This window comes from Mobula birostris, unplaced genomic scaffold (assembly GCF_030028105.1).
Source record: "Mobula birostris isolate sMobBir1 unplaced genomic scaffold, sMobBir1.hap1 scaffold_885, whole genome shotgun sequence".
In the NCBI taxonomy this organism is placed as follows: Eukaryota; Metazoa; Chordata; class Chondrichthyes; order Myliobatiformes; family Myliobatidae; genus Mobula; species Mobula birostris.
Window position 1 is genome coordinate 119,842 of NW_027278602.1, and position 24,217 is coordinate 144,058.

Consider the following 24,217-nt stretch of genomic DNA (forward strand, 5'->3'; position numbering starts at 1 on the left):
CCCCATTTTAATTGTGTGGAAATGTTAGACAGACTGAGCTGCTTTGGAACTACAGAAGGAAACTTAACTTTTGTTATTTCTGCAGAATACAGATAAATAGAAAAGGCTTCAATCTCGCATTACAATCTGCGGTAACTGGGATCAGGTGACTGGTGGTGGGTCTCCCATACCGATAATCAGAATCAGGTTTAATAGCTCCGGCATATGTCATGAAATTTGTTGTCTCTGCGGCAGCAATAGAACCCAATTCATAACAATAGATTTTATCAAATGTGATTTAAGGTAAGAATATACATATTAAACAGTTAAATTATATAAGTAGTACAAAATAAAAAAAATATAATAAACTATTTTAATTGTGTGGAACTAAATACTGACTGGGTTGTTGCTTTGGAAATTCTGGAGTGAAGCTTAACTAAACTACACATTTATGAGAAGCTCAGATAAATAGAAAAGGCTAAACTCTCACACAAATTGGTCATACACACAGAAACATTGGCTGCACTTCAGCAGGTAAAAACAGTGGAATGAAATATGCTGAAAATATTGCAGAAAAAAAACATATTGTCCACCCACGACAAGAGGACGTGACAGATCCGGATCTCACTGCCTTGTCTGAATGGGCGAAAGATGAAGCTACACGGACATGTAGAGTAGTGACCGACAGATGCTGCAGATCTGCAGGGAAATGTGAACAGGAAACGGGATCAGGTGACGGGTGGAGGGTCTCCCACCTGAACCGGTGACTCTGCTCCTCACCCCTCACCCGCTGCCCGACCCATCCGCTGCATTTTCCACATTATTCCACTTACACCAGATACGTAGTTACCTTTTCCCTCCATATCTTCCCTCTCCCTTTCCCTCCACCTCCAAGTCACAGAGTCAAGGGTTCAATTCCCATTCCGATCCAACACACAATTCAGACCCAAACAGGAAATGTGCAGGTTTCATTTAAATCAGTCTGTGTTTAAAAACACTCATTTCTATTCACAGTCCCCCAGCCTCACTGGACAGCAACACTGAAACATCAAGTGAGAAACAGCAGGATTTGGCCATTCAGCCCCTCTAACCATCAATAAGATGATGGCTGCTCTCCCATCTCAGCCATGTGTTTCTGCCCGATCCTCATTTCCTCGATCCCTCCAGTCTCCACACATCTGCCGAACTCTGTTTTATGTGAGGATGATCACCGAATCTTCACCACCCTCTGGGGTGGGGATTTACAGACATTTACCACTCTCAGAGTGAAGACATTTTCCCTCATCTCAGTCCCGGACTGTCCAACCCCTTTTTCAGAGACTGGGATCCCTGGTTCAACCGGTAATGATGTTGTGCATTTCAATGTGTTCACCTCTCAGTCCTCGATTCTCTAAATGAAAGGGTTATCACATTTGATCTTTCTTCATATGATGACCCACCACTCCAGGGTTCAGTCTGGTGAATCTTCATTGCACTGTCTATAACAAATACTCTCTAACCTCTCTGTTAACCCTCTATGGAATTAATTTCCATCTTCTGCAGCCCCGTGTTGCCCCAACCACTCACCTCCCACCCCTGTCACTATTTCCACCTTCCCACCTCCCCCTCACCTGGACCCACCTCTCACTCCCCAGCTCTTGCCCCATCCCCACCCCTCACCTCTTTTCTCGGACTATTTCCCGTCCACTCTCAGTCCAGAGGGAGGGTCTCGGCCCGAAATGTTGACGGTCCATTTCCCTCCACAGATGCTGCCCGACCCACTGAGTTCCTCCGGCAGTTTGTTCTTTGGTCTGTATAACCCGTGTTAGTGTGGGGAGCGGGATTTTACACCATATTCCCGGTACAATCTCAACAAAACACAAATAATTGTCACTTTGCCCGGACCATCGGCCCCGCTCGCAGGGCAACAGTCTGCCGGTGTTTGCCCCCAATGTGGTGAATCGCCACCACCGTGGGCTCAGACATTTCCACAGATGAGCCCCTCCTGTCCCCACCGGGACAAACATCCTGTCCGCCCCCTCTCTCACCGTCTTCATCCTCTCCCTCCCCGGGGAACCGGCATCAAACCGACGGGCCGAGCGGTCTCCTCCTACCTCTCAGCGATACATCAGACTCCGGCCGCAGGAGACGCTTCACAAACGCCCCAACTTCCCTCGGAGGGAAATGGAAATAAATCAGAAAGCGGACATTTACTTTGGGATTTGCTCTGCTTTGAAGCCATAACTGCAGCAGGGGACAGGGGTAACGCCCTCTCGGCTGGTCCGCCTCCACTATTGGTTGTAACCAGTGATTGACATCGCTTCGCACCAATGGGAATAGCGCAGCTCTGCAATCATCCAATTCCTCTGTTGACTGTTCGGGGGGTGGGGCGTAGCTCGAGCTCAGTAGCCGTTAAACCGAAAAAGCTCGAGCACAGCAGCGCGTGTGTGACGTAAGGCACCGTGCTCGTGACAGCAGATGCAGATACGGGGAGACCATGGGTGACGTCAGGCGCGTGGGAGGAGGTGCTGTGTGACGTCACGTGAGGGGGAGCGCTTCAATTTTAAAACACCTTTTGTTGGGTCCGATCCGGAACAACAAAATTAAATTCGGGTTTCATCGGGAGCGGATCCGGTGTTGTGAGATGTGTCCGGCTGTGCCGTGTTGTTGGTGGAGTGGGCAGCGGGGTGTTTGTCTCCGGGCTCTCCTCAGCCCCGGTTTTCACTTTGCGACCGAGCCCGGGCCGTGGATCAATTCCTTGTGGTTCTGCAGGGGGTTTGGGGCGAAGGGACAGTCTGTCTGTCTGTCTGTCTGTCTGTGTGGGTCAGGGTTATGAGTGGGTCCCGGGACACATTAACTTGTAAACACCGGACCATCTGGTGAATTGGATCAGACAGCTTCGCTCGCCTGTCCTTTCAGGAAACAACAATTCTCTCTTCATATTAATGACTGTCTAAACTTGCTGTGAACAAGATTATGTGTTACAAGATTGTGAGTTACAGAGTCTAGGACAGCTGTCACCGTCATGGGCTGCGAGTGCAGACAGGGATTGGGGTGACTGAGCTGTGCATCAGAGAAGGACACGGGTTTGTACAGCCTCCTGTGGGGTAGAAATGTCCACACGGTGAATTCGGATCTGCTGGCACATCGGGAGTCTGAAAGGGAAAGGGAATAGGGAAGGGGCTGAGCAGAGAGTTTTAACAGGGGTGGAGGGGTACAGGAGCTGTCTGATAGATCGTTTTAATTGTTTTTTATAATCTCACAGATGGTGACTGAGGAAGAAGCTTGTTGACGGAGGATACCCGGAGGCGAGCAGCTCAGACACCAAGTGAAGAGTAAACCTGCAACCTCGTGGACAGTGAGGAAATGGTCGGTGGAGGCTTATGAGGCGCTCCAGGGTCGTTTTGAGGTGACAGACTGGCAGGCACTCTGTGAGCCACATGGAGAGGATATTGATGGGTTCACAGAGTGCATCACTGATTTCATCAACTTCTGTGTGGACTGCAATGTTCCGACAAGAACTGTCCTTTGTTATTCAAATAACAACCATGTGTAACAAAGGACATTAAGGACATCCTGAACGCTAAAAAGAGGGCGTTTAGAGATGGAAATAGGGAGGAGCTGAGGGCAATACAGAGGGACCTGAAAGCCAGGATCAGGGAGGCTAAAGACATGTACAGGAGGAAGCTTGAGTGGAAACTCCAGCAGAACAACATGAGAGAGGTCTGGAGGGGGATGAGGACCATCACTGGGTTCCGGCAAACTAACAACAGAGGAGCTGAAGGCAGTGGGGACAGGGCCAATGAACTTAACCTGTTCTTTAACATTTGACATTGTGACCCCTGCCCATCCCCCACATGAGCCATCTGTTCTCGGCTCCCAACCAACACATATTCCACTCTCCCCTCCTACCCCTCCTCACTGTCTCCCACCCTGCTCTCATGACCATACCCCTCCCCCACACAAAACCACCACAGTGGCCTTCACGACTGAACAGGTGAGAAGACAGCTGAAACGTCTCAACCCAAGCAAGGCTGCAGGACCCGATGGTGTCAGCTCCAGGGTGCTCAAAACCTGTACCCCTCAGCTATGTGGAGTACTTTGCCATGTATTCAACATGAGCCTGAGGCTCCAGAGGGTTCTGTACTGTCGAAGACGTCCTTCCTCGTTCCTGTGCCAAAGATGCCATGCCCCAGCGGCCTCAATGACTACAGACCGGTGGCATTGACCTCCCACATCATGAAGACCCTGGAGAGACATGTTCTGGAGCTCTTCTGGCCTATGGTCAGGCCACACTTAGATCCCCTCCAGTTCGCCTACCAGCCCCGACTAGGAGTTGAGGATGCCATCGTCTACCTGCTGATCCATGTCTATGCCCACCTGGACAAGCCAGCGAGCACTGTGAGGGTCATGTTTTTTGACTTCTCCAGTGCGTTCAACACCATCTGCCCTGCTCTGTTGGGGAAGAAGCTGACAGCGATGCAGGTGGATGCTTCCCTGGTATCATGGATTCTTGATTACCTGACTGGCAGACCACAGTACGTGTGCTTGCAACACTGTGAGTCCGACAGAGTGATCAGCAGTACTAGGGCTCCACAGGGGACTGTCTTGTCTCCCTTTCTCTTCACCATTTACACCTTGGACTTCAACTACTGCACAGAGTCTTGTCATCTTCAGAAGTTTTCGGATGACTCTGCCATAGTTGGATGCATCAGCAAGGGAGATAAGGTTGAGTACCGAGCTACAGTAGGAAACTTTGTCACATGGTGTGAGCAGAATTATCTGCAGCTTAATGTGAAAAAGACTAAGGAGCTGGTGGTAGACCTGAGGAGAGCTAAGGTACCGGTGACCCCTGTTTCCATCCAGGGGGTCAGTGTGAACATGGTGGAGGATTTCAAATACCTGGGAATACGAATTGACAATAAACTGGACTGGTCAAAGAACACTGAGGCTGTCTACAAGAAGGGTCAGAGCCGTCTCTATTTCCTGAGGAGACTGAGGTCCTTTAACATCCAACTGACGATGCTGAGGATGTTCTACGAGTCTGTGGTGGCCAGTGCTATCATGTTTGCTGTTGTGTGCTGGGGCAGCAGGCTGAGGGTGGCAGACAACAACAGAATCAACAAACTCATTTGTAAGGCCAGTGATGTTGTAGGGATGGATCTGGACTCTCTCATGGTGGTGTCTGAAAAGAGGATGCTGTCCAAGTTGCATGCCATCTTGGTTAATGTCTCCCATCCACTACATAATGTACTGGGTGGGCACAGGAGTACATTCAGCCAGAGACTCATTCCACCGAGATGCAACACAGAGCATCACAGGAAGTCATTCCTGCCTGTGGCCATCAAACTTTACAACTCCTCCCTTGGAGAGTCAGACACCCTGAGCCGATAGGCTGGTCCTGGACTTATTTCATAATTTACTCGCATAATTTACATATTACTGTTTAACTATTTATGGTTCTATTACTACTTATTATTTATGGTGCAACTGTAACGAAAACCAATTTCCCCCGGGATCAATAAAGTATGACTATGACAATGACTATGAATCAGGAATTGAATTGAATTGACTTTATTTCTTACATCCATCAGGAGTAAAAATCTTTACATTAGGACTCCATCTAAATGTGCAACGTGCAATCATAGTAATTTATAATAGTTTATAATAAATAAAACAGACAATGTAATATAGATTACACTCAAATCAGTGTGAGTTCATCAGTCTGACGGCCTGGTGGAAGAAGCTGTCCCGGAGCCTGTTGGTCCTGGCTTTTATGTTGCGGTACCGCTTCCCGGATGGTATCAGGAGAGTGACAGTGATGTGATTTCCTGTGTCACGGGTACAGACAGTCGTCTCAAGTGAGGAGTTTGTGTGGAGATGCAGCTTTCCTGGAGGTGGAGGAAAGAGGACACACCAACAGGTGGAACCAGCTGTGGGAAGACATGGTTTGTCAGGTCTGACGACGAGCTGAATGTACCATAACCTTCAGACTGAATCAGAAAACCATTCTGAGGGTATTTGAAATGTCAGAATCAGGGGAGATGTGATCACATGTGCAGAGGGCAGGGGTTGTGTCTCCATCAGACCCTCAGTGAGATGGTTCAAGTTACAATGTACAGGGATGAAAGCACAGTGTTTGGGGCCGGATTTAATCACTGATTCTTACACAGTGACAGGGTTAGTTTTGCTGTAAGGAAGTAACATTAATGGAAGACGCAGGGACTTCATCAATTGCCAGTTGTTTAGCAGAAGTGACCAATTTGTATGTTACCTCGACAGAAACAGATTTTCACAGTGGTGACAAAAGGGTTCAGTCTGGTTTATTTCAGGTTGGAAAGGGGTGAGAGGTTTTGAAATCAATGCCTTGTGGTGCCACCATCGTTAATTTGTCATGTCCGGAGTGGTGGATCACACAGCACGGAAACAGGTCTTTGGCCGGCCATACCTGTTCTGACCATCCACTCACTGTCTACACTGGTCCCATTTATCAGCACTCGGTTCATAGCCGACTGTATCTCGACAGTTTCAATGCTCATCCACTTCGTAATGTTGTGAAGGGACCTGTCTCCACCACCACCTCGGGCAGTGTGTTCCAGATTTCAGCTACTCTCTGAGTGAAAAATCTCCTCTTCAGATCCTTCTAAACCTCTTCGTCCTCTTTAAATCTATGCCCTCTGATCTGTGACACCTTTGTCCCAGGATCGTGGCCAACATGGGCATCAGTGAGGCCTTTGACAAGGTTCAGCATGGTAAGTTGCTGTGGAAAGTCAGATCACATGGGATCCAGGGAGAGCTGGCTAACTGGATGCACAGTTGTCTTGATGGTAGAAAGCAGAGAGTGATGGTGGGAGGCTGTTTATTGGACTCAAGGCCCGGCCCAGTGGGGTTCCCCAGGGTTACAACCATTGCTCTTGTTATTTATTGATATTTAATTATATTTGCAGTTACACAGTTTGTTGAATTATATGCTCTACTTGATCTTTCATTGATCCCGTTGCTATTCTATAGATTTGCTAAGTGTTCCTGTAGAAAAAAAGAATCTCACGGTTATATGTGGTGACATATATGTACTTTAATGAAGGCTATGGTGCAGGTAGTTGGAAATAGGCAGTAAAAACAAAAGCAGGTCAGCATTGACTAGAAGGGCTGAAGGGCCTGCTTCAGTGCTGCTGGATTCTGTGACTCCAATAATATTCTGATTTGTAATTTCCACAGTCAGTGCTTTGCTACTAAACACTGAACCCAGAAATTTACCCAAACGAGAATTGAAAGTCTCTTAGCTGGTGACAAAAAGCATTTACAAGCTGTGATACTTGCCAAAGGGGGTGTTACTAAGTACTGACTATGCAGGGTGCCCAAACTTTTACTTTGGGCCCTTTTCCTTTTTTGCTATTTTGAAACTGTAAAAGATGGAAATAAAAATGTAATCTTGTTTAAAATATTCAAGAAATGTGCCATCTTTATCTATATGCCTTTTGGAAATCAGGTCATCTTTTACTCGCTTAACTATTCACAGTAACAGAAATTTAACCAGGGGTGCCCAAACATTTGCATGCCACTGTATATATCCTGTGCCTTCCGAATTGCTTCCAGAAATTCCAGCCATTGCTGCTCTGTTTTCATCCTTGCCTGTGTTCTTTTCAAATCAATTTTGACCAATTTTTCTCTCATGCCTCTCTAATTCTCTTTATTCCACATCTGACTTTAGCTTCTCCTTCTCCAATGTCAGGGTGAATTTGATCGTATTAAGATCACTTGCCCTTGAGGGTTCTTTGAACTTAAGTGACCTAATTAATTCTGGATCATTACAACACCCAATCCAGAATAGCTGATCCCCAAGTGGGCTCAATCACGAGCTGCTCTAAAAAAACATCTTGTAGGCATTCTAGGAATTCCTCCTCTTGAGGCCAACACCATCCTAATTTTCCTAATCACTTGCATGACAATCCCCCATGACTATTGTAACATTGCCCTTTTGGCACGCACTTTCTATCTCCCATTGTAATTTGTGGCCCACATACTTACTACTGTTTGGGGGTCTCTATACAAGTCCCATCAGGGATTTTTTTTTGACATTTGCTGTTCCTTAATTCTACCCACAGATTCTACACCCTCCAACCCTATGCCACCTCTTTCTAAAGATTTTATTTAATATTTTACCAACAGATCCACACAACCTCACTACCAGCTTGTTCTTGGCTTGTTCTTTCAAGAAACATACAAGTATCTGGGAAACAAGAGGACCTGCAGATGGTAGAAATCTAGGGAACTATGCACACAGTGCTGGAGGAGCTCAGCATGTCAGGTAGCATCTATGAGTGGGAATCTAAGACCCTTCATCAGGACTCCTGATATCCATGTATCTGGAATATCAACAAGCAAAGAAAATAGAAAGTCGTGCAAAGTAGGGAGAACCTTTGACAAAATTTAGTTCAAGGCTTAAAAAAAAAACCTGCCAAACAGCTCAATAGTTAACAAGTACAACAAAGACAATAAACACTTTCATCAATACCAACACTGATTTTTTAAAATAAAAATATCTTGGTCCCATTTCAATCAGTAAAATTTAAAGATAAATAAGAACTGAAATGATAACCTTAGAAACGACTATTTACGCTCAAACCCACTTAGATTAACACTACCTTGGACAGAAGGAAGAAGAGAAATAACACACATGAAAAAAATATCACACAAAGGTCAGATAAAACATCTAAGTATACACTTTCATCAAAAATGAACAGGATTCAGCACTCCAGGTGTGTCTATGCCATCGTGATAAGAAATACAGACCAGAAAACTTAAATGAGAGGCCAACTCAGAGAAATGAATCATCACTATGGAAGAAAACATTAACCAGTGGAATGAGTATGACCCTCCATGGGAGACATCCCAATGATCTGAGCAGACGGGATGGTGACAAGGAAGCATCGAGCACCTGACTGAGAGTTGGAAACCTCTTCCCAGAAACAGAGGGGTTCCTTGCAGAAATACAGGACAAGGTGGTTAACAAAAGGAAAAAAAATTGAAAGTACATGAAATACACACAAACACGGCGGGAGGAGAAGATGGTGGCGCGCCGGCGTGTGCGCAGCCCTCTAGTGAAAAATGATGTTGTATCTGTTAAATAGGGGCCGTGGACAACTCTGATTTGATGGAGAATGAACGTGAAAGCACAGAGGAACATCTGGAGAAATTTATGAAATGCCCGTTTGCTGCTGTCATTACTGTGTGGTCAGGGATCTTTCGGAGGGTAGGCCTCAAAATCCCTGGCCTTGCCTGCTTTTGGCGACCGAGAAGGAGGTCAAATCGTTCGGACAGAGATGGTGCTCAGTACTCGGTGTCAGAGAGCTGATCAGAGCTCAAAGTTTTCGCATGACTCAGAGTCAGATTGTGGTTGGCATGGCAGGGAGAGTTTTTCTTCCTTCTCCCGTCTGCGTGAGATGTGGGACATTTGAGAAACTTTGAACTTTACTATGCTCACGGACTTCTTCATCAAGTTATGGTATTCTTACACTGTTTGTAACTATATGTTATAATTATGTGGTTTTGTCAGTTTTTTCAGTCTTGGTTTGTCCTGCGTTTTGTGATATCACACCGGAGGAAATAATGTATCATTTCTTAATGCATGCATTACTAAATGACAATAAAAGAGGACTACGTGTCTTCATAATCATATAATAACAAGGCAGTAAGTGCGGAAAATGATAAGAAAAACCAGACACAATCCAACACATTCCAGGATCCTGCTGCAGTTTAAGTCAATCTGATTACTAACAAAGGTACAATCAAGTGGCAAGTATCATTCACCAAAATCTTGATTTAAAATACAGACTCACAAAGGCCCTCCATCACTTCATAAAGCCATCAGATTTCAAGCCTGATCCAGTTCAGAGCCAAAATATTACAAATTATATGATAATCAATACATTATTTCAGATAGGACAATCCATAATAACCATTCGGATATAATATTACAGGATAAACAAGCAGAAACAGCTCTCTCAATAGATAAAACCATTCTCCACACACATGTTCCTCGACCAGTGGAGCACCTCACCACAGGCATTGTTTGTGTCATCAGTCAGACAACCGAAAGATTTTCTCTCTCAATCAGCTTCCAAATGTTGTTACTCTGTCATTCGTTGCCACTCCCCGCTGCTGATTCCCTTCTCCTCATCATACATTCTTAACCTGTCCATCGTCCAGATCCCCAAACTCTGCCCTGTGCAGACCTGCCTCTGGTTTCTGACCCTGCTTCGTTGAACTAATGGTTTCCCATTCTGCTTTCAGTCTTTAGAGGACAGTGGTGTTTTCTAACAACCCTATACAAGCAGGGAAAATGACCCATAATGTGAAAATGAGTCGTCATTACGGAGGTTAATGACCAATGTCATTCTTCCTCAGCCCAGAGATTTCAGGGGGCAGAACATCTCAGACAGAATTGCAGTCAGCTTGACTTCTTCAGTCTGCAGAAAATTCAAGGGAAACCTCTTCACCCACAGAGTGGTGACTGTTTGGAACCCATAAGCACAGGGAGAGCGAGAGATGAACAACAGGGCAGGATTTCAAAGGACTGTCGTGGAACTGAATCACTGGCAGGGTCCAGCCGGCCTGAGTCGATTCTCTACTGTACACATGGTGTTATAAATTCACTAGGTACCGGAGACAGAGTTTAACATAAACTGATTTATTTATCTCAGATCCAGAATATTAAACTCCAGCCCCATTAAAGGTGAATATGCAGCAGAAGAAACTCCTCCCATGCCCAGTGACCAGGGTGCAGAACTGGGTGTGGTGAGCAGCAGCAATAATTGCAGAGTTCAGCACCGACAGTCACTCTCGAAATTGCATTCAGCAATGGTGATGGACAAATATCCAGCAAGCAGCTTATTGAAACTTTCTCCCCAGTGTGAACCCGGTAGTGTGTCACAAGTGTAATACGCTGTAAGGTTTCACTGCTCATGTAACGGCCTCTGTGCAGTGTTTCACTGCTGAGGTAATGGTTTCTCTGTAGCAGCAATGTTTAGTTCACAACTAGAGATAACAGGGTTTTGTTGTGCGGGGCTATCCAATAAGAGAAATGTTCTTCCTTGTGAGTCTGGAAGAAAGATTTCATGGTCTTTTGCTGGGGAGAGATGAGAAGACGTGAATGGAGAGAGTGGGCCCATTTTCTTTTTTTTTTTGTTTTCTTTACTAACCCTACAGTCAAAGTAAGAATTTTAAATCTCATTCCTTTAATCACATATTGTGTACTGTTTGTTATTTTGGGGTACTGATTTGTAACAGGGGACACATCACGCAGCATTCATCCAAATGAGATTTCTTAACTTGTCTGGGCTGGGAGGCTATCACCCCCTATATTAAGCTGCTAGCCGAAGCCAAAGTTACATAAAGTTAGATTACTGAGTGAATCGCTTCCCACATTCACAGCAGGTGAACAGCCTCTCCCCAGTGTGAACTCAATGATGTACATTTGATTGATTTGGCTGACAGAATCCCTCCCCAAAGATTGAGCAGGTGATCAGCCTCTACCCAGTGTGAACTCGCTGGTGTCTCTGTAGTTGGGATGACCAAGTGAATGCCTTCCCACACACGGAGCAGGTGAATGGCCTCTCCCTTGTGTGAACTCGCTGGTGGCTCAGTAGTTGACAAAACCGAGGGAATCCCTTCCCACATACTGAGCAGATGAACGACCGCCCCCCAGTGTGAAGTAACCGGTGTTCTTGAAGGTGGGATGACTGATAGAATCCTTTCCCACACTCTGAGCAGGTGAACGGCCTCTCCCCAGTGTGAACTCGCTGATGTACCTTCAGATGAGACGAGAAAGTGAATCCCTTCCCACAGACTGAGCAGGTGAACGGCCATTTCCCAGTGTGGTCTGACTGGTGTCTCAGTAGCTGAGATGACTCAGTGAATCCCTTCCCGCACTCTGAACAGGTGAATGGCCTCTCTCCAGTGTGAACTCTCTGATGTACCTTCAGTTTAGATGACTGAGTGAATGCCTTCCCACAGTCTGAGCAGGTGAATGGCCTCTCCCCAGTGTGAACTCGCTGATGTAACTTCAGTTTAGATGACTGAGTGAATCCTTTCCCACAGTCTGAGCAGGTGAATGGCCTTTCCCCAGGGTGAACTGACTTGTGTGCCATTAGGGTGGATGACTGAGTGAATCCCTTCCCGCAGTCTGAGCAGGTGAATGGCGTCTCTCCAGTGTGAACTCGCTGACGTACCTTCAGTTGAAATGACCAACTGAATCCATTCCCTCTGTCTGAGCAATGTGTAAAATGACGAGCATGCCAGTCAGTCAGATGATCGAGTGAATCCTTTGCTCCACTTCTTAAATATCTGGACAGAGACAGCAAAACTGGCGTGTTGTGCTCGAGATTGCTGCAGACAAATTCCTTGTTGTGTTTAACCTGTAAAAAAGATTTACAAAATACATGAGTGGGTGAAGGGCAACATTTCAGATGAGATCACTTGAGTTGTCAAGGTGTGATCTGACATCAAACTGTTACAGTGAGGGTCAACCCAAGTTGGAGAGAGAAATCATCTTCTAACTGGGCACAGTGCTGGTATCTGGAATGACCATCAAACTCTCTGATGCTCTTCCTGTCTCCATAAGAATGGGGCATTTCTGCCATCTTCAATCTGTGACCTGGCTCAGTTTGGCTCTCTCCATTGGTATTATTCCCTGTTCCCAATGAGCTGCATGGGTTTCTGGCCCCACAGTAACTGAAACACTCAAATGCAAAATAGCCAGCAGTGCATTCCACGCACCCACCACTCTCTGTGTAAAAAAACTTACCCCTGACATCTATTTCCAAGCACCTTAAAGTTATGCCCCCTCATGTTAGCCATTTCAGCCCTGGGATAGAAACCTCTGGCTATCCAAACGATCGATGTCCCTCATCATCTTATACATTGAAAAAAGGCTCTGAACATAAACAAGGAAATTATACATTGCTTTGAGGATTTGTTAGAAGTATACAAAATTATGAGGGTATAGATAGGGTAAATGCAAACAGCTTTTTCCACTGGGGTTGGGTGGGATCACAACCAGATGTCATGGGTAAGTGGGGAAGGTGAAAATTAAACAGAAACATTTGGAAAAGCTCTTTACTGAAATAGTCGTGAGAGTGTGGAATGAGATGTCAGCACAAGTGGTGAACATGAGCCAGATTTCACAATTAAGAGAAGTTTGGATGGAAGACTGGATGGTAGGGGGACGGAGGGTGATGGTCCCGGTGCAGGTAATTGCATTAGACAACTTAAATGTTTTTTTGGCATTGACTAGATGGGCCAAATAGCCTGTTTCCGTACTGAACTTCTCCATGTTTCTATGACAGAGAAGCTGGCCAAACTTGTTTGGAAGGGAAAATGTAGGAGTGACAATGGAGCAGCAAAGGCTGGAGTTTCTGGGAGCAATTCGGGAGCTGAGTGATCGATACATCCCAAAGAAGTGAAAGCATTAGAAAGGCAAGAGGACACAACCGTGGCTGAAATGAGAAGCCAAAGCCAACATAAAAGCTAAAGAGAGGGCAAAAAATAGAGCAAAAACCCTTGAGAAGCTTTCAGAAACCAATAGCAGACGACTAAAAAAAACGTCAGATGAGCTCAGGGGGTGAAATTATGATATTGTAGTCATTAATGAGTCTTGGTAGCACCCAACAGTCTGAGGCATTTAGAGGAACAAAATACCTGGGGTCTCAAGATCGCTTGAAAACCAAGGTTCCCTGCACCAGTTACCTTTCAACTTTTATTTTCGCAGGCACATACAAACTCCACACACTCAAAATTTCACTTCTGAAGGCCTCCCACTTACTAAGTACTCCTTTGCCAGAAAACAGCCTGTCCCAAACCACACTTGTCAGATCCTTTCTGATACCATCAAAATTGACCTTTCTCCAATTTAGAATCTCAACCCGTGGTCCAGAGCTCTCTTTTCCATTTTTACGTCGAATTTCATGGCATTATGATCACTAATATCTGTCACCAGCCCTGGATCATTTCCTGACAGCTTATTGCACACTTCTACATCGGGAATTCTACGTACTGATTAAGGGCACATTTGACAAACTCTACCCCATCTACTCCTTTTACAATATGGGAGTCCCAGTCAATATATGGAATGTTAAAATTAGTTGCTGAATCAACCTTTGATTCTTGGCATGGTCTGCAATCTCCCTACAAATTTGTTCCTCTAAATCCCTCAGACTGTTGGGTGCAACCAAGTCCCAATAATGGCTACAACATCATAATTCCCTGTCCTGAGCTCATCTGGCTTTCCTACGATGCTTCTTGCATTGTGATATACACAGCTCAGCACATTCATCGCACCATGCTCAATCATTTGATTGCTGACTCTATCTGAGGTCTGAACAACATCTGACTGGTGTCAAGAAAACAAACTCTCCCTCGTTGTCACAAGAACAAAGGAGCTGATTGTGGACAACAGGAGGAATGGAGACAGGCTAAACCGTATTGACATCAATGGATCTGGGGTTGAGAGGGTGAACAGCTTTAAGTTCCTTGGTAGAAACATCACCATGGATCTCACATGGTCTGTCCATACCGACTGGGTTGTGAAAAAAAAGCACAATAGCAACTCTTTCACCTCAGACGGTTAAAAAAGTTTGGGATGGAGCCCCAAATCCTAAGAACTTTCTACAGGGACACAATTGAGAGCATCCTGACTGGCTGCATCACTGCCTGGTATGGGAACAGTACTTCCCTTAATCGCAGGACCCTGCAGAGAGTGGTGCAAATAGCCAGCACATCTGTAGATGTGAACTTCCCACTATTCAGGACACTTACAGCGACAGGTGTGTCGAAAGGGCCCAAAGGATATTGGGGACCCGAATCACCACAACCACAAACTGTTCCTGCTGCTACCATCCAGGAAATGGTATCACAGCAAAAGGACCAACAGGCTCCAGGACATCATCTTCTACCAGGCCATCAGACTGATTAATTCATGCTGATACAATTGCATTTCTGTGTTATATTGACTGTCATATGTACAAACTATTTATAATATATTACACATTGCACATTTAGACAGAGACGAAACATAAAGATTTCTACTCCTCATGTATAGGAAGGATGTATGTGATAAAGTCAATTCAATTCAATTCACCCTCTCCACTATCTGTTCTCTCATTCTGGCTCCCATTCCCTCTACAATTTATATTAACCACATCACCCCCACTCCCCACACTAGCACGAGCAAGCCTTACCACTGGGATATTAGTCCCCTCTTGTTCTGTAACCCTAACTAACAAATCCCCTATCACCCCTTTGACTTTCCTCTGCCAGGTAATTCCCCCCCACCGCAACAGTTTCTAAAGTGGTCCACCTCTTGTTGTTGGGGGTGGCCACAAGAGTACTCTGCAATGGCTATTTAACCTCACTCCCCTTCCTGACTCTCACCAAGTTTCCTGTGTCCCTGCACCTTCGGTGTAACTCAGCTCTGTTCATGTCATATCTATCACCCCCTCCAACTCCTGGATGATCCGGAATTCACCGTTTCAAGTTCAACTCCTTGAGTGCAGGGTTACAAGCTGCAGCTGGATGCACATCTTGTAGGTGAGGGCATCAGGGACACTGGAGGTCTCCCCACCAATGTCCCTTCTAATTTGCAATGACCAGTGTGCACGTAAATCTTGTACTGTGCATTTTTCACCCAGTGACAACATGCACACAGTTAATTTTATATAGAGAGGTATTCACTTGAGCAGCTAGTAAATCACTGTCGATAGGAACTGTAATCTCATCTGGGTATGATCGAGCAACACACATAAAAGTTGCTGGTGAACGCAGCAGGACTGTCAGTCCTGACGAAGGGTCTCGGCCTGAAATGTCGACTGCACCTCTTCCTAGAGATGCTGCCTGGCCTGCTGCGTTCACCAGCAACTTTTATGTGTGTTGCTTGAACTTCCAGCATCTGCAGAATTCCTGTTCTTTGGGTATGATCGAGTTCATCTGCACTCACACAACCTACATAGCAGGATTGTAACGGGTAATGAATGATTTTCTCACCAGAGCTTTTGCACATTGTCCCTATGTGGTTTGCTTGCTAAATTCTGCTTTAAAAGTCAGATTTCAAAATATCACTCCACTTCTTCCCACTTGCAAATTCTCCAGCAACTTTTGCATCACCGCAATACACACAGGTAACACCAGTTTCTGTATTGTACATAAATATTTCCCCTGAACCCTCCCCCAAATGTGGTGAACTCATTGATGGTAATGCCAATGAATATAAAGGGAAGCACAGCAGTCTGTCTCATTGGAGTCTGGCACATTTGTGATGTGAAAGCTATTTGTTGCCCAGGACAAATGTGTTTGAGGTCATTATGTACCCAGACAGAACGGGTCAAAACATGTTCCCACGGGTAGAAAGGTCCAGAACAAGAGGAGGTGAAACAAGCAACACACACAAAATGCTGGAGGAACTCAGCAGGCCAGGCAGCATCTATAGAAAAGAGTCCTAATGCTGAATTCCGGCATTTCGTGTGTGGTTGCTTGGATTTCCAGCATCTGCAGATTTTCTCTTCTTTGTGATTGGAGGCAGAACAAAGGTGATTTTCTCAACTGCTGATGTAAAAGATTTTGTTCCCTTTCTCCGAGTTCCTAATCCTTGCATTTAGATAGCTGGAGCTCAGCTCTGTCTGAGAGATCCATCGGTTCCCATTCCCTCATCAGCCGGAAGCTCCCCGGGACCCGTGTACGGATCGTGGGGCTGAGAGAGAGGGAAGAGAGCAGGACTGTCCCGATATTGTGGGCACGGTGTTCGTATCTCAAAGCAAATGCCCCTCAGTCGGTATTAAAAAGACTCGCCCCGAGATTCTCTCTTACCTGCGTCCGACTTTTGCAGAGGCCTTTTGAATACTGCGCGCATGCGCGATATTCGGGACCATCCGCAGCCCTGACGCCTGCGCATTTGATCGGTGCTTCAGCGACAGCGAAAATTGTTACGCAGCGCTTTTTGGGTAATTACGGTGCCATTGAAAGTTTCTGCAAGCACCTATTCCATGTCCATACACATTTTCTTTTGTGTGTAGAAAACTCAGCAGCTCTTTTAACGCAGAAAACAGCTCCCATAAAATAGTACAATTAATAACAGCAAACTTTCCGTGTGTTTAATGCCACAGTAGAACCTTCTTAAAAATGCAGATATAAAACACCAGAGATTCTGCTGTTGCTGGAAATGTAGACACATACACACAAAATGCTTCAGGAACTCGGTAGATCAGGCAGCAACTAAGCAGAGGAGTGCACAGTCTAGATATGCTGAAGGGGCTCGGCCTAAATGTTGTCTCCTCTCCACATTTGCTGCCTGATCTGTTGATTTCCACCAGTATTTCGAAGAAATTAACCACCTTTTTTTTTCAATCAACCAGTTTCCAATGTGACAGGATCCTGAATTAACCCTATGAAAAGTATTTCGAAAAGAGAGAGAGAGAGGGGGAGAGAGTTATTTAACACCAACAACTTGTTTGTAAAAGAGAGAAAGCGACGAAGACAAACAGTTGGACTGTCACCTTAAGGCAATGAAAGTAACTTTAGATTTCTACTGAGTTGGAGTTGGAGACAGCACCAAGCAGCTCGTAAGTTGCCACTGTGACCGAAGGCAACGCTATTTAATGGACACCCGATGTTATGATTTTAGGCAGGTTGCTGATACTTTCTTCAAGGATTTTTGCCTGTTTGCATTTCTTTCACAGAGAGAGGAAGGAGGGATTATTTGAACGACAGTTGATGCTCAGCACGGGAAGATAAAATAGATGTCAGATGATAGACCTGAGACACAGGTTCTGGACACTGAATGAGCATTGTTGTGCCCGCATGAAAAGTGTGTTTTGGAGGATCGATCCGTCGCTCTTGCAGTGAAAAGAGGAAAGGGGATGACTGATGGGGAGTTGTCCATGTGTCCACCCTCACCTGGGAGATAGCTCCACCACAGAAAACCAGTCCCCTTTGTTAAATTCACAGTCGGTGACTTTTAAAGGATTTCAAAGGAAAGCGAGAAGATCGACGGCGTCCGCTCACTTGAAGACTCAAATCTCTCCCTCTCTCTCTCTCCGTCATTACTCAACTCAATGCCATGAACTGAAACTGAATTGAACTGAACTTTACTCATCATCGTAAGGCTGTATTTTTTTACCCCTAGACTTAAAGAAGCTGCTTTTTTCATACAGGGTGACTTGGATAGGTTAGGTGAGTGGGCAAATTCATGGCAGATGCAATTTAATGTGGATAAATGTGAGGTTATCCACTTTGGTGGCAAGAATAGGAAAACAGATTATTATCTGAATGGTGGCCGATTAGGAAAAGGGGAGGTGCAATGAGACCTGGGTGTCATTGTACACCAGTCATTGAAAGTGGACATGCAGGTACAGCAGGCGGTGAAAAAGGCAAATGGTATGCTGGCATTCATAGCAAGAGGATTCGAGTACAGGAGCAGGGAAGTACTACTGCAGTTGTACAAGGCCTTGGTGAGACCACACCTGGAGTATTGTGTGCAGTTTTGGTCCCCTAATCTGAGGAAAGACATTCTTGCCATAGAGGGAGTACAAAGAAGGTTGACCAGATTGATTCTTGGGATGGCAGGACTTTCATATAATGAAAGACTGTATCGACTAGGCTTATACCTGCTGGAATTTAGAAGATTGAGGGGGGATCTTATTGAAACGTACAAAATCCGAAAGGGATTGGACAGGCTAGATGTAGGAAGATTGTTCCCGATTTTGAGGAAGTCCAGAACGAGGGGTCATAGTTTGAGGTTAAAGGGGAAGCCTTTTAGGACCAAGATGAGGAAAAACTTCTTCACACAGAGAGTGGTGAATCTGTGGAATTCTCTGCCACAGGAAACAGTTGAGTCCAGTTCATTGGCTATATTTAAGAGGGAGTTAGATATGGCCCTTGTGGCTAAAGGGATCAGGGGGTATGGAGGAAAGGCAGGTACAGGGTTCTGAGTTGGATGATCAGCCATGATCATACTGAATGTCGTGCAGGCTCGAGGGGCCGAATGGCCTACTTCTGCACCTATTTTCTATGTTTTTATGTCTCTATATTTCCATACTTACTGATTTACTTATATATAATCATTGCAAACTTGTTTGATTTATTTACATTTATATTACTGTGTTGCGTAGTTAGCAATAAATATTATTCATTTATAGCAATACTGGACTCCAAAGTGTTTTCCACCTCTGCTGGTTGTTTATCCCATCACGGAGTACGTGACATAAATTGGCGCCTGCATCCGCGATATGAACAAACTGGTCGAGAGGCTGGTTTGAATTGATTGGGGGAAATCCCTTTTGATTTTGCTGTGTGGAAAAAACAGCAGAAATGGATGTTAGTGTTGAGAAGTTTCTGTTGGAACCAACCCCGGAAGTGTTGGATGATGCTACGAGGGCCGTGCTGTTGGGAATTGCTCTAAAGTTAAAACTAAAGGTGACCACTAAAATGAGGAAAGCTCAGATGCAGATGGTAATAGCCCAGCATTATATAGATAAGGGAACGTTTGATGAGGTGGCGTTAGAGTTGTTCGTGGAAGGTGAATCTGCTGAGGATGAGCTTCAGCTTCGGTTGGAAATATTAAGAATGGAGCATGAATTGAAATTAAAACAGTTCAAGAGAGAGGCAGAAAGACAGAGACAGCTCGAGAGGGAGAAATGGCAACGAGAAGATCACGTGGCAGACAAGCAGAGGTGGTTCGAGCTGGAAAGGATAGAGAGGTTGCAGCAAAGAGGTTTAGTGTCGGACGTTGATAATGTTTACAGCTCGGAAGGACTTGTTTTGTGTGAGGACATACCCAGATGCAGAGGCAGTTCGAGCTGGAAAGGATAGAGAGGTTGCAGCAAAGAGGTTTAGTGTCGGACCCTGATAATGTTTACAGCTCGGAAGGGCTTGTTTTGTGTGAGGACATACCCAGATGCAGAGGCGGTTCGAGCTGGAAAGGATAGAGAGGTTGCTGCAGAGGTTTAGTGTCGGACCCTGATAATGTTTACAGCTCGGAAGGGCTTGTTTTGTGTGAGGACATACCCAGATGCAGAGGCGGTTCGAGCTGGAAAGGATAGAGAGGTTGCAGCAAAGAGGTTTAGTGTCGGACGTTGATAATGTTTACAGCTCGGAAGGACTTGTTTTGTGTGAGGACATTACCAGATGCTGAGGATGCCGCTACTTTTACTTTATACTTTATTATCGCCAAACAATTGACACTAGAACGTACCATCATCATAGCGATATTTGATTCTGTGCTTCCCGCTCCCTGGATTACAAATCGATAGTTAATATTAAAAATTCAAATTATAAATAATAAATAGAAAATATAAAAATGGAAAGTAAGGTAGTGCAAAAAAAACCGAGGTGCAGGTCTGGATATTTGGAGGATACGGCCCAGATCTGTGTCAGGATCTGTTCAGCAGTCTTATCACAGTTGGAAAGAAGCTGTTCCCAAATCTGGCTGTACCGGTCTTCAAGCTCCTGAGCCTTCTCCAGGAGGGACGAGGGACGAAAAGTGTGTTGGCTGGGTGGGTCGTGTTCTTGATTTCCCTGCTACCCTGCAGGGGTTTGATAAGAGAGCAGACGAGGAAGTTTTAACCCACGAGGTTGAGTTTACTCCAGGAAAGTGGTTGCCAGAGAATAGCTGTGAGGTTCGGGTGAACTGGGACAAGTGGTGACAGCCCAGAAGAGGCAGCTGTTCCGATTGAATGTGTTCAGATTGTGGAAGTACCTGTGACTTCACAAGAGCCTTAAACTTGTGTTAAAGCTCAGTTGAAGTCGGAGGTGTCTGACTTGGTTGGAAAGGAATGCAGTTTCTGTGTGTCAGATGATCTTGGTTCAGTGAATAAGGGGTTAACCTTGATACCAGTGGAATGTGAGGATTTTCAGTCACTTGTATCAGACCGTGTTTTAAAAGTTGGTGAAGAGGTAGAAATTGATGAGGTCAGTGTTACTGGAAATAATGGCAAAAGTGCTGTTTCTGGACTTCTGGATAAAGTGCTAGAAAAGGTTGGATTGGTTGCACGACCTTTGACCCTGTTTGCAGGACAAAGGCCTGCTGAGAAAGGATGTACTACTCTGTTGAATTTTGTTTGAACATTTGAACACCTGCAAGGTCATACTGTTACTCAGGGTGATGTTATGGAAGCAAGTCGAAGGGAAGGTCATAATCAGATGGGTGGATTGTTTGGTCTCTTCCATAATGTATACATAGTTCTCATAAGCCTGATGATGGTGCTGAGTTTAGTAAACAATGGAGGCATGTTGACACCTCTCCAAGGTAAGGTTGATATGGCTGTTCAGCTGATGAGCAGAGCTGCTGTTGGAGCCTATGATAGCAAAACCACAGGTTTAATGTATGATAATGTGACACATACTTTTCTACCATCCAGATTTCAGCAGGACTTAGAGGGTAGTAAGGCTGAGAAGAGTAAGGTGTATGAGAAAGGTTTGTCTTTATTGAGGAAGGAATTTACAGAGGAACAGAAGCGAGATTCTGGAATATTGGCTTTAAGGGAGGTGGCTCTCACAGGAGGGGAGGTTCAGAGAGAACCAGTAGGATATTACCTTAAAGATGGGGTGTTGATGAGGAGGTGGAGACCAGCCACAGTGCCTGCAAGTCACGTGGTGGTTTTGAAAGTTTATAGGGCTGAAATTTTAAACATGGCTTACAGTATGCCTTTAGGTGGACCTCGTGGAGTGAGAGAGAAAGTGAACAGGATTATGAAGGAATTTTACTGGTCTAGTTTAATTCACAACATCCTTTGTGTAAATTCACAAAGGATGTTGTGAATTTTAACAGGACTGAGCATACCTGTCAAGTTGAGGGGAAATCTAATCAGGTTATTCAGGTAACACTACTTAAACTGATATCTGCTTTTAGTGAACTTTTTCCTAGGGTCATAGTGGATTGTGTAGGCCCATTGTCAAAGACCGCAGCTGGTTATCAATATGGGCTAACAATTGTGTGTGCTGTGTCCAGGTCCCCTGTAGCAGTGCCTTTTGAAAACACGGAGGCCCCGTCTGTGGTCAAATCATTCAGTAAGTTTTACACACTGGTAGCTTTGCCCAAAGAAATTCACTTTGCCCAGGGCAGTAACTTTACTTTGAGAACGTTCCAAGGTATAGTTAGAGAATTGGAAGCTAAGCACATGGTGTCATTTACATATCACACAGTGTCCAAGGGAGCCTTGGAACGACTCAACCCAACTCTTAAGACCATGATTAAAGCACATTGTGTAAGAAATGGGAAAAATTGGGATGAGGGGTTCCCCTTCCCTTATTTATTGTTGGAGATTCAATTCAGAAGGCAGTGAAGGGTAGTTTGTTAGAACCTGTATTCAGTTTCAGGCCAAAAGGACCTTTGACCCTACTCAGAGAACTATGGTCTGATTTAGAAAAATGTGTCAGTGTGTTCAAGTATGTTTTCAAACTCTGGAAGAGATTTAGTAAGCTTTGTGTCCTTGCAAAGGAAAGTTTACAAAATGGTCGAAACAAAATAAGACATCTGTTTGCTAGAATTGCAGCTGGGAGAATTGTTATGGAACAAAATGCAGTCATGGAATCTGATGATGGAGTGGAAAAACATGTTTATCCACTAAATCTAGTCTCACCAAAATGTCAGAATTCCAGTGTTTTGGAAAATATTACTGATAAGGTCCATCAGTTGGACCCAAAACCACAGAAACAAGTAAAGGCACTAATTGGTATTTTGAAATGGTGCACAGGTGTAGTGCATCACATCATTATAAATTCAGCCCAGCCTATGAAACAGCATCTTCACAGTGAGAACTTCGAGAAAAGTAAAATGGTTGAAGAAGAAATTAGAAACAGGAAAGAAGAAGGAAAGAGAGTGGATGACTGTATTGATAGAGAGGGGAAGGCTAAATACCTTATAATGATTGACTTGTTAAAAGGATGCTGGGGTGTTCCTTTAACAGAGAAGGCTAAAGAGATATCAGCATTTGTGACACCATCTACACTGTATGAATACAATCTTTTACACTTCGGGATGAAAAATGCTCCAGGGACATTTCAAAGAATGATCAATTCTGTGATTGGGGGGTGGGGTTTATATCAATGATTTAGTGGTCTGGAATGACACGTGGGAAAAGCATATTGCAGCTGTAGAGAAACTGTTTGAGAGACTTTCCAAAACCAATCTTACCATGAACCTTGATGAGAGTGAGGTTAATCATGCTACTGTTATTTATCTTGGCTACGTAGTAGGCCAAGGCCAACTGGCTCCTGTACAGGCCAAGGGCAAGCTATTGCTGAAGTTCCTGTTCCGGCTTTGAGAAGGTTTTTAGGAATGGTTAGGTATTATTGTAAGTTATGTAAGAACTTTGCTGACATCGTTCTCCCCCTAACAAAACCCCTAGGGAAGAGTGAAAGATTTGTATAGAATGACCTTTGCCAGGGGACATTTGAACGTCTGAAAACCATCCTGTGCTCAAAGCACCTGTTTTCTCAAAGCAATTTTCTATAGCAACGGACGCTAGTGACGAAGCTGCTGGGGCAGTACTGTTACAGAAGGGTGTGGATGACACTGAACATCCAGTAGTTTATTTCACAAAGAAACTTAATGTACACCAGAAAAATTATTCAACTCTTGAAAATGAATTATTAGCACTTATTCTGATCTGACCACATTTTGAGGTCTATGTGCAGGGGCCTCGAAATCTTTCTGTTGCCCAGAGACCACTTGTGGTTTACATGGGTTATAATCTGTGGGTGTTTCTAATTAAGATGAAGGATAAGAATAGAGGGTTGTTAAATTGGAGTCTGATATTGTAGGAAGGTGACTTAAAAATCAAACATGTGAAAGGTACTGACAATATTATAGCTGATTAGTTATCCAGATATTAAGTTGCAAATTATGCACATTTTTGCTGTGTTATCTGATAATTTAACCTGTATTGTTGCAAACTCTGTAATTTACATTTAGTCAAAAAATCGTATTCGTCATTTTTTTCTCCGAGGAAGGGGAGCGTGACGGAATCCTGAAGCATCCCTATGAACTGTGCTTTTGAAAAGAGAGCGAGACAGTTATTTAACACCGACATGTTGCTTTGGAAAGAGAGAGAAAGAGAGAGAGATGATGACTAACTGTTGGACTGCCACTTTAAGAACTGGTTAACTTTTGGATTTCTGCTGAGTCGGAGACAGCGCCGAGCAGCTAGTAAGTTGCTATGGTGACCAAAGGCCGTGTTATTTAATGGAGTAAGTTGCTATGGTGACCAAAGGC

The 24,217-nt window shown here is 44.7% G+C and overlaps 1 protein-coding gene across 1 annotated transcript; it reads right to left on the minus strand.

Moving 5' to 3' along the window:
• Positions 1-6,712: 6,712 nt before the first annotated feature.
• On the minus strand, positions 6,713-16,910 carry LOC140193801 (uncharacterized; the record flags this gene model as incomplete). Its single annotated transcript, XM_072250971.1, has 2 exons — positions 6,713-12,374; positions 16,816-16,910. Coding segments are annotated over 2 exons (980 nt in total), but the record flags the coding sequence as incomplete, so codon positions are not given.
• Between the last annotated feature and the right edge of the window lie 7,307 nt (positions 16,911-24,217).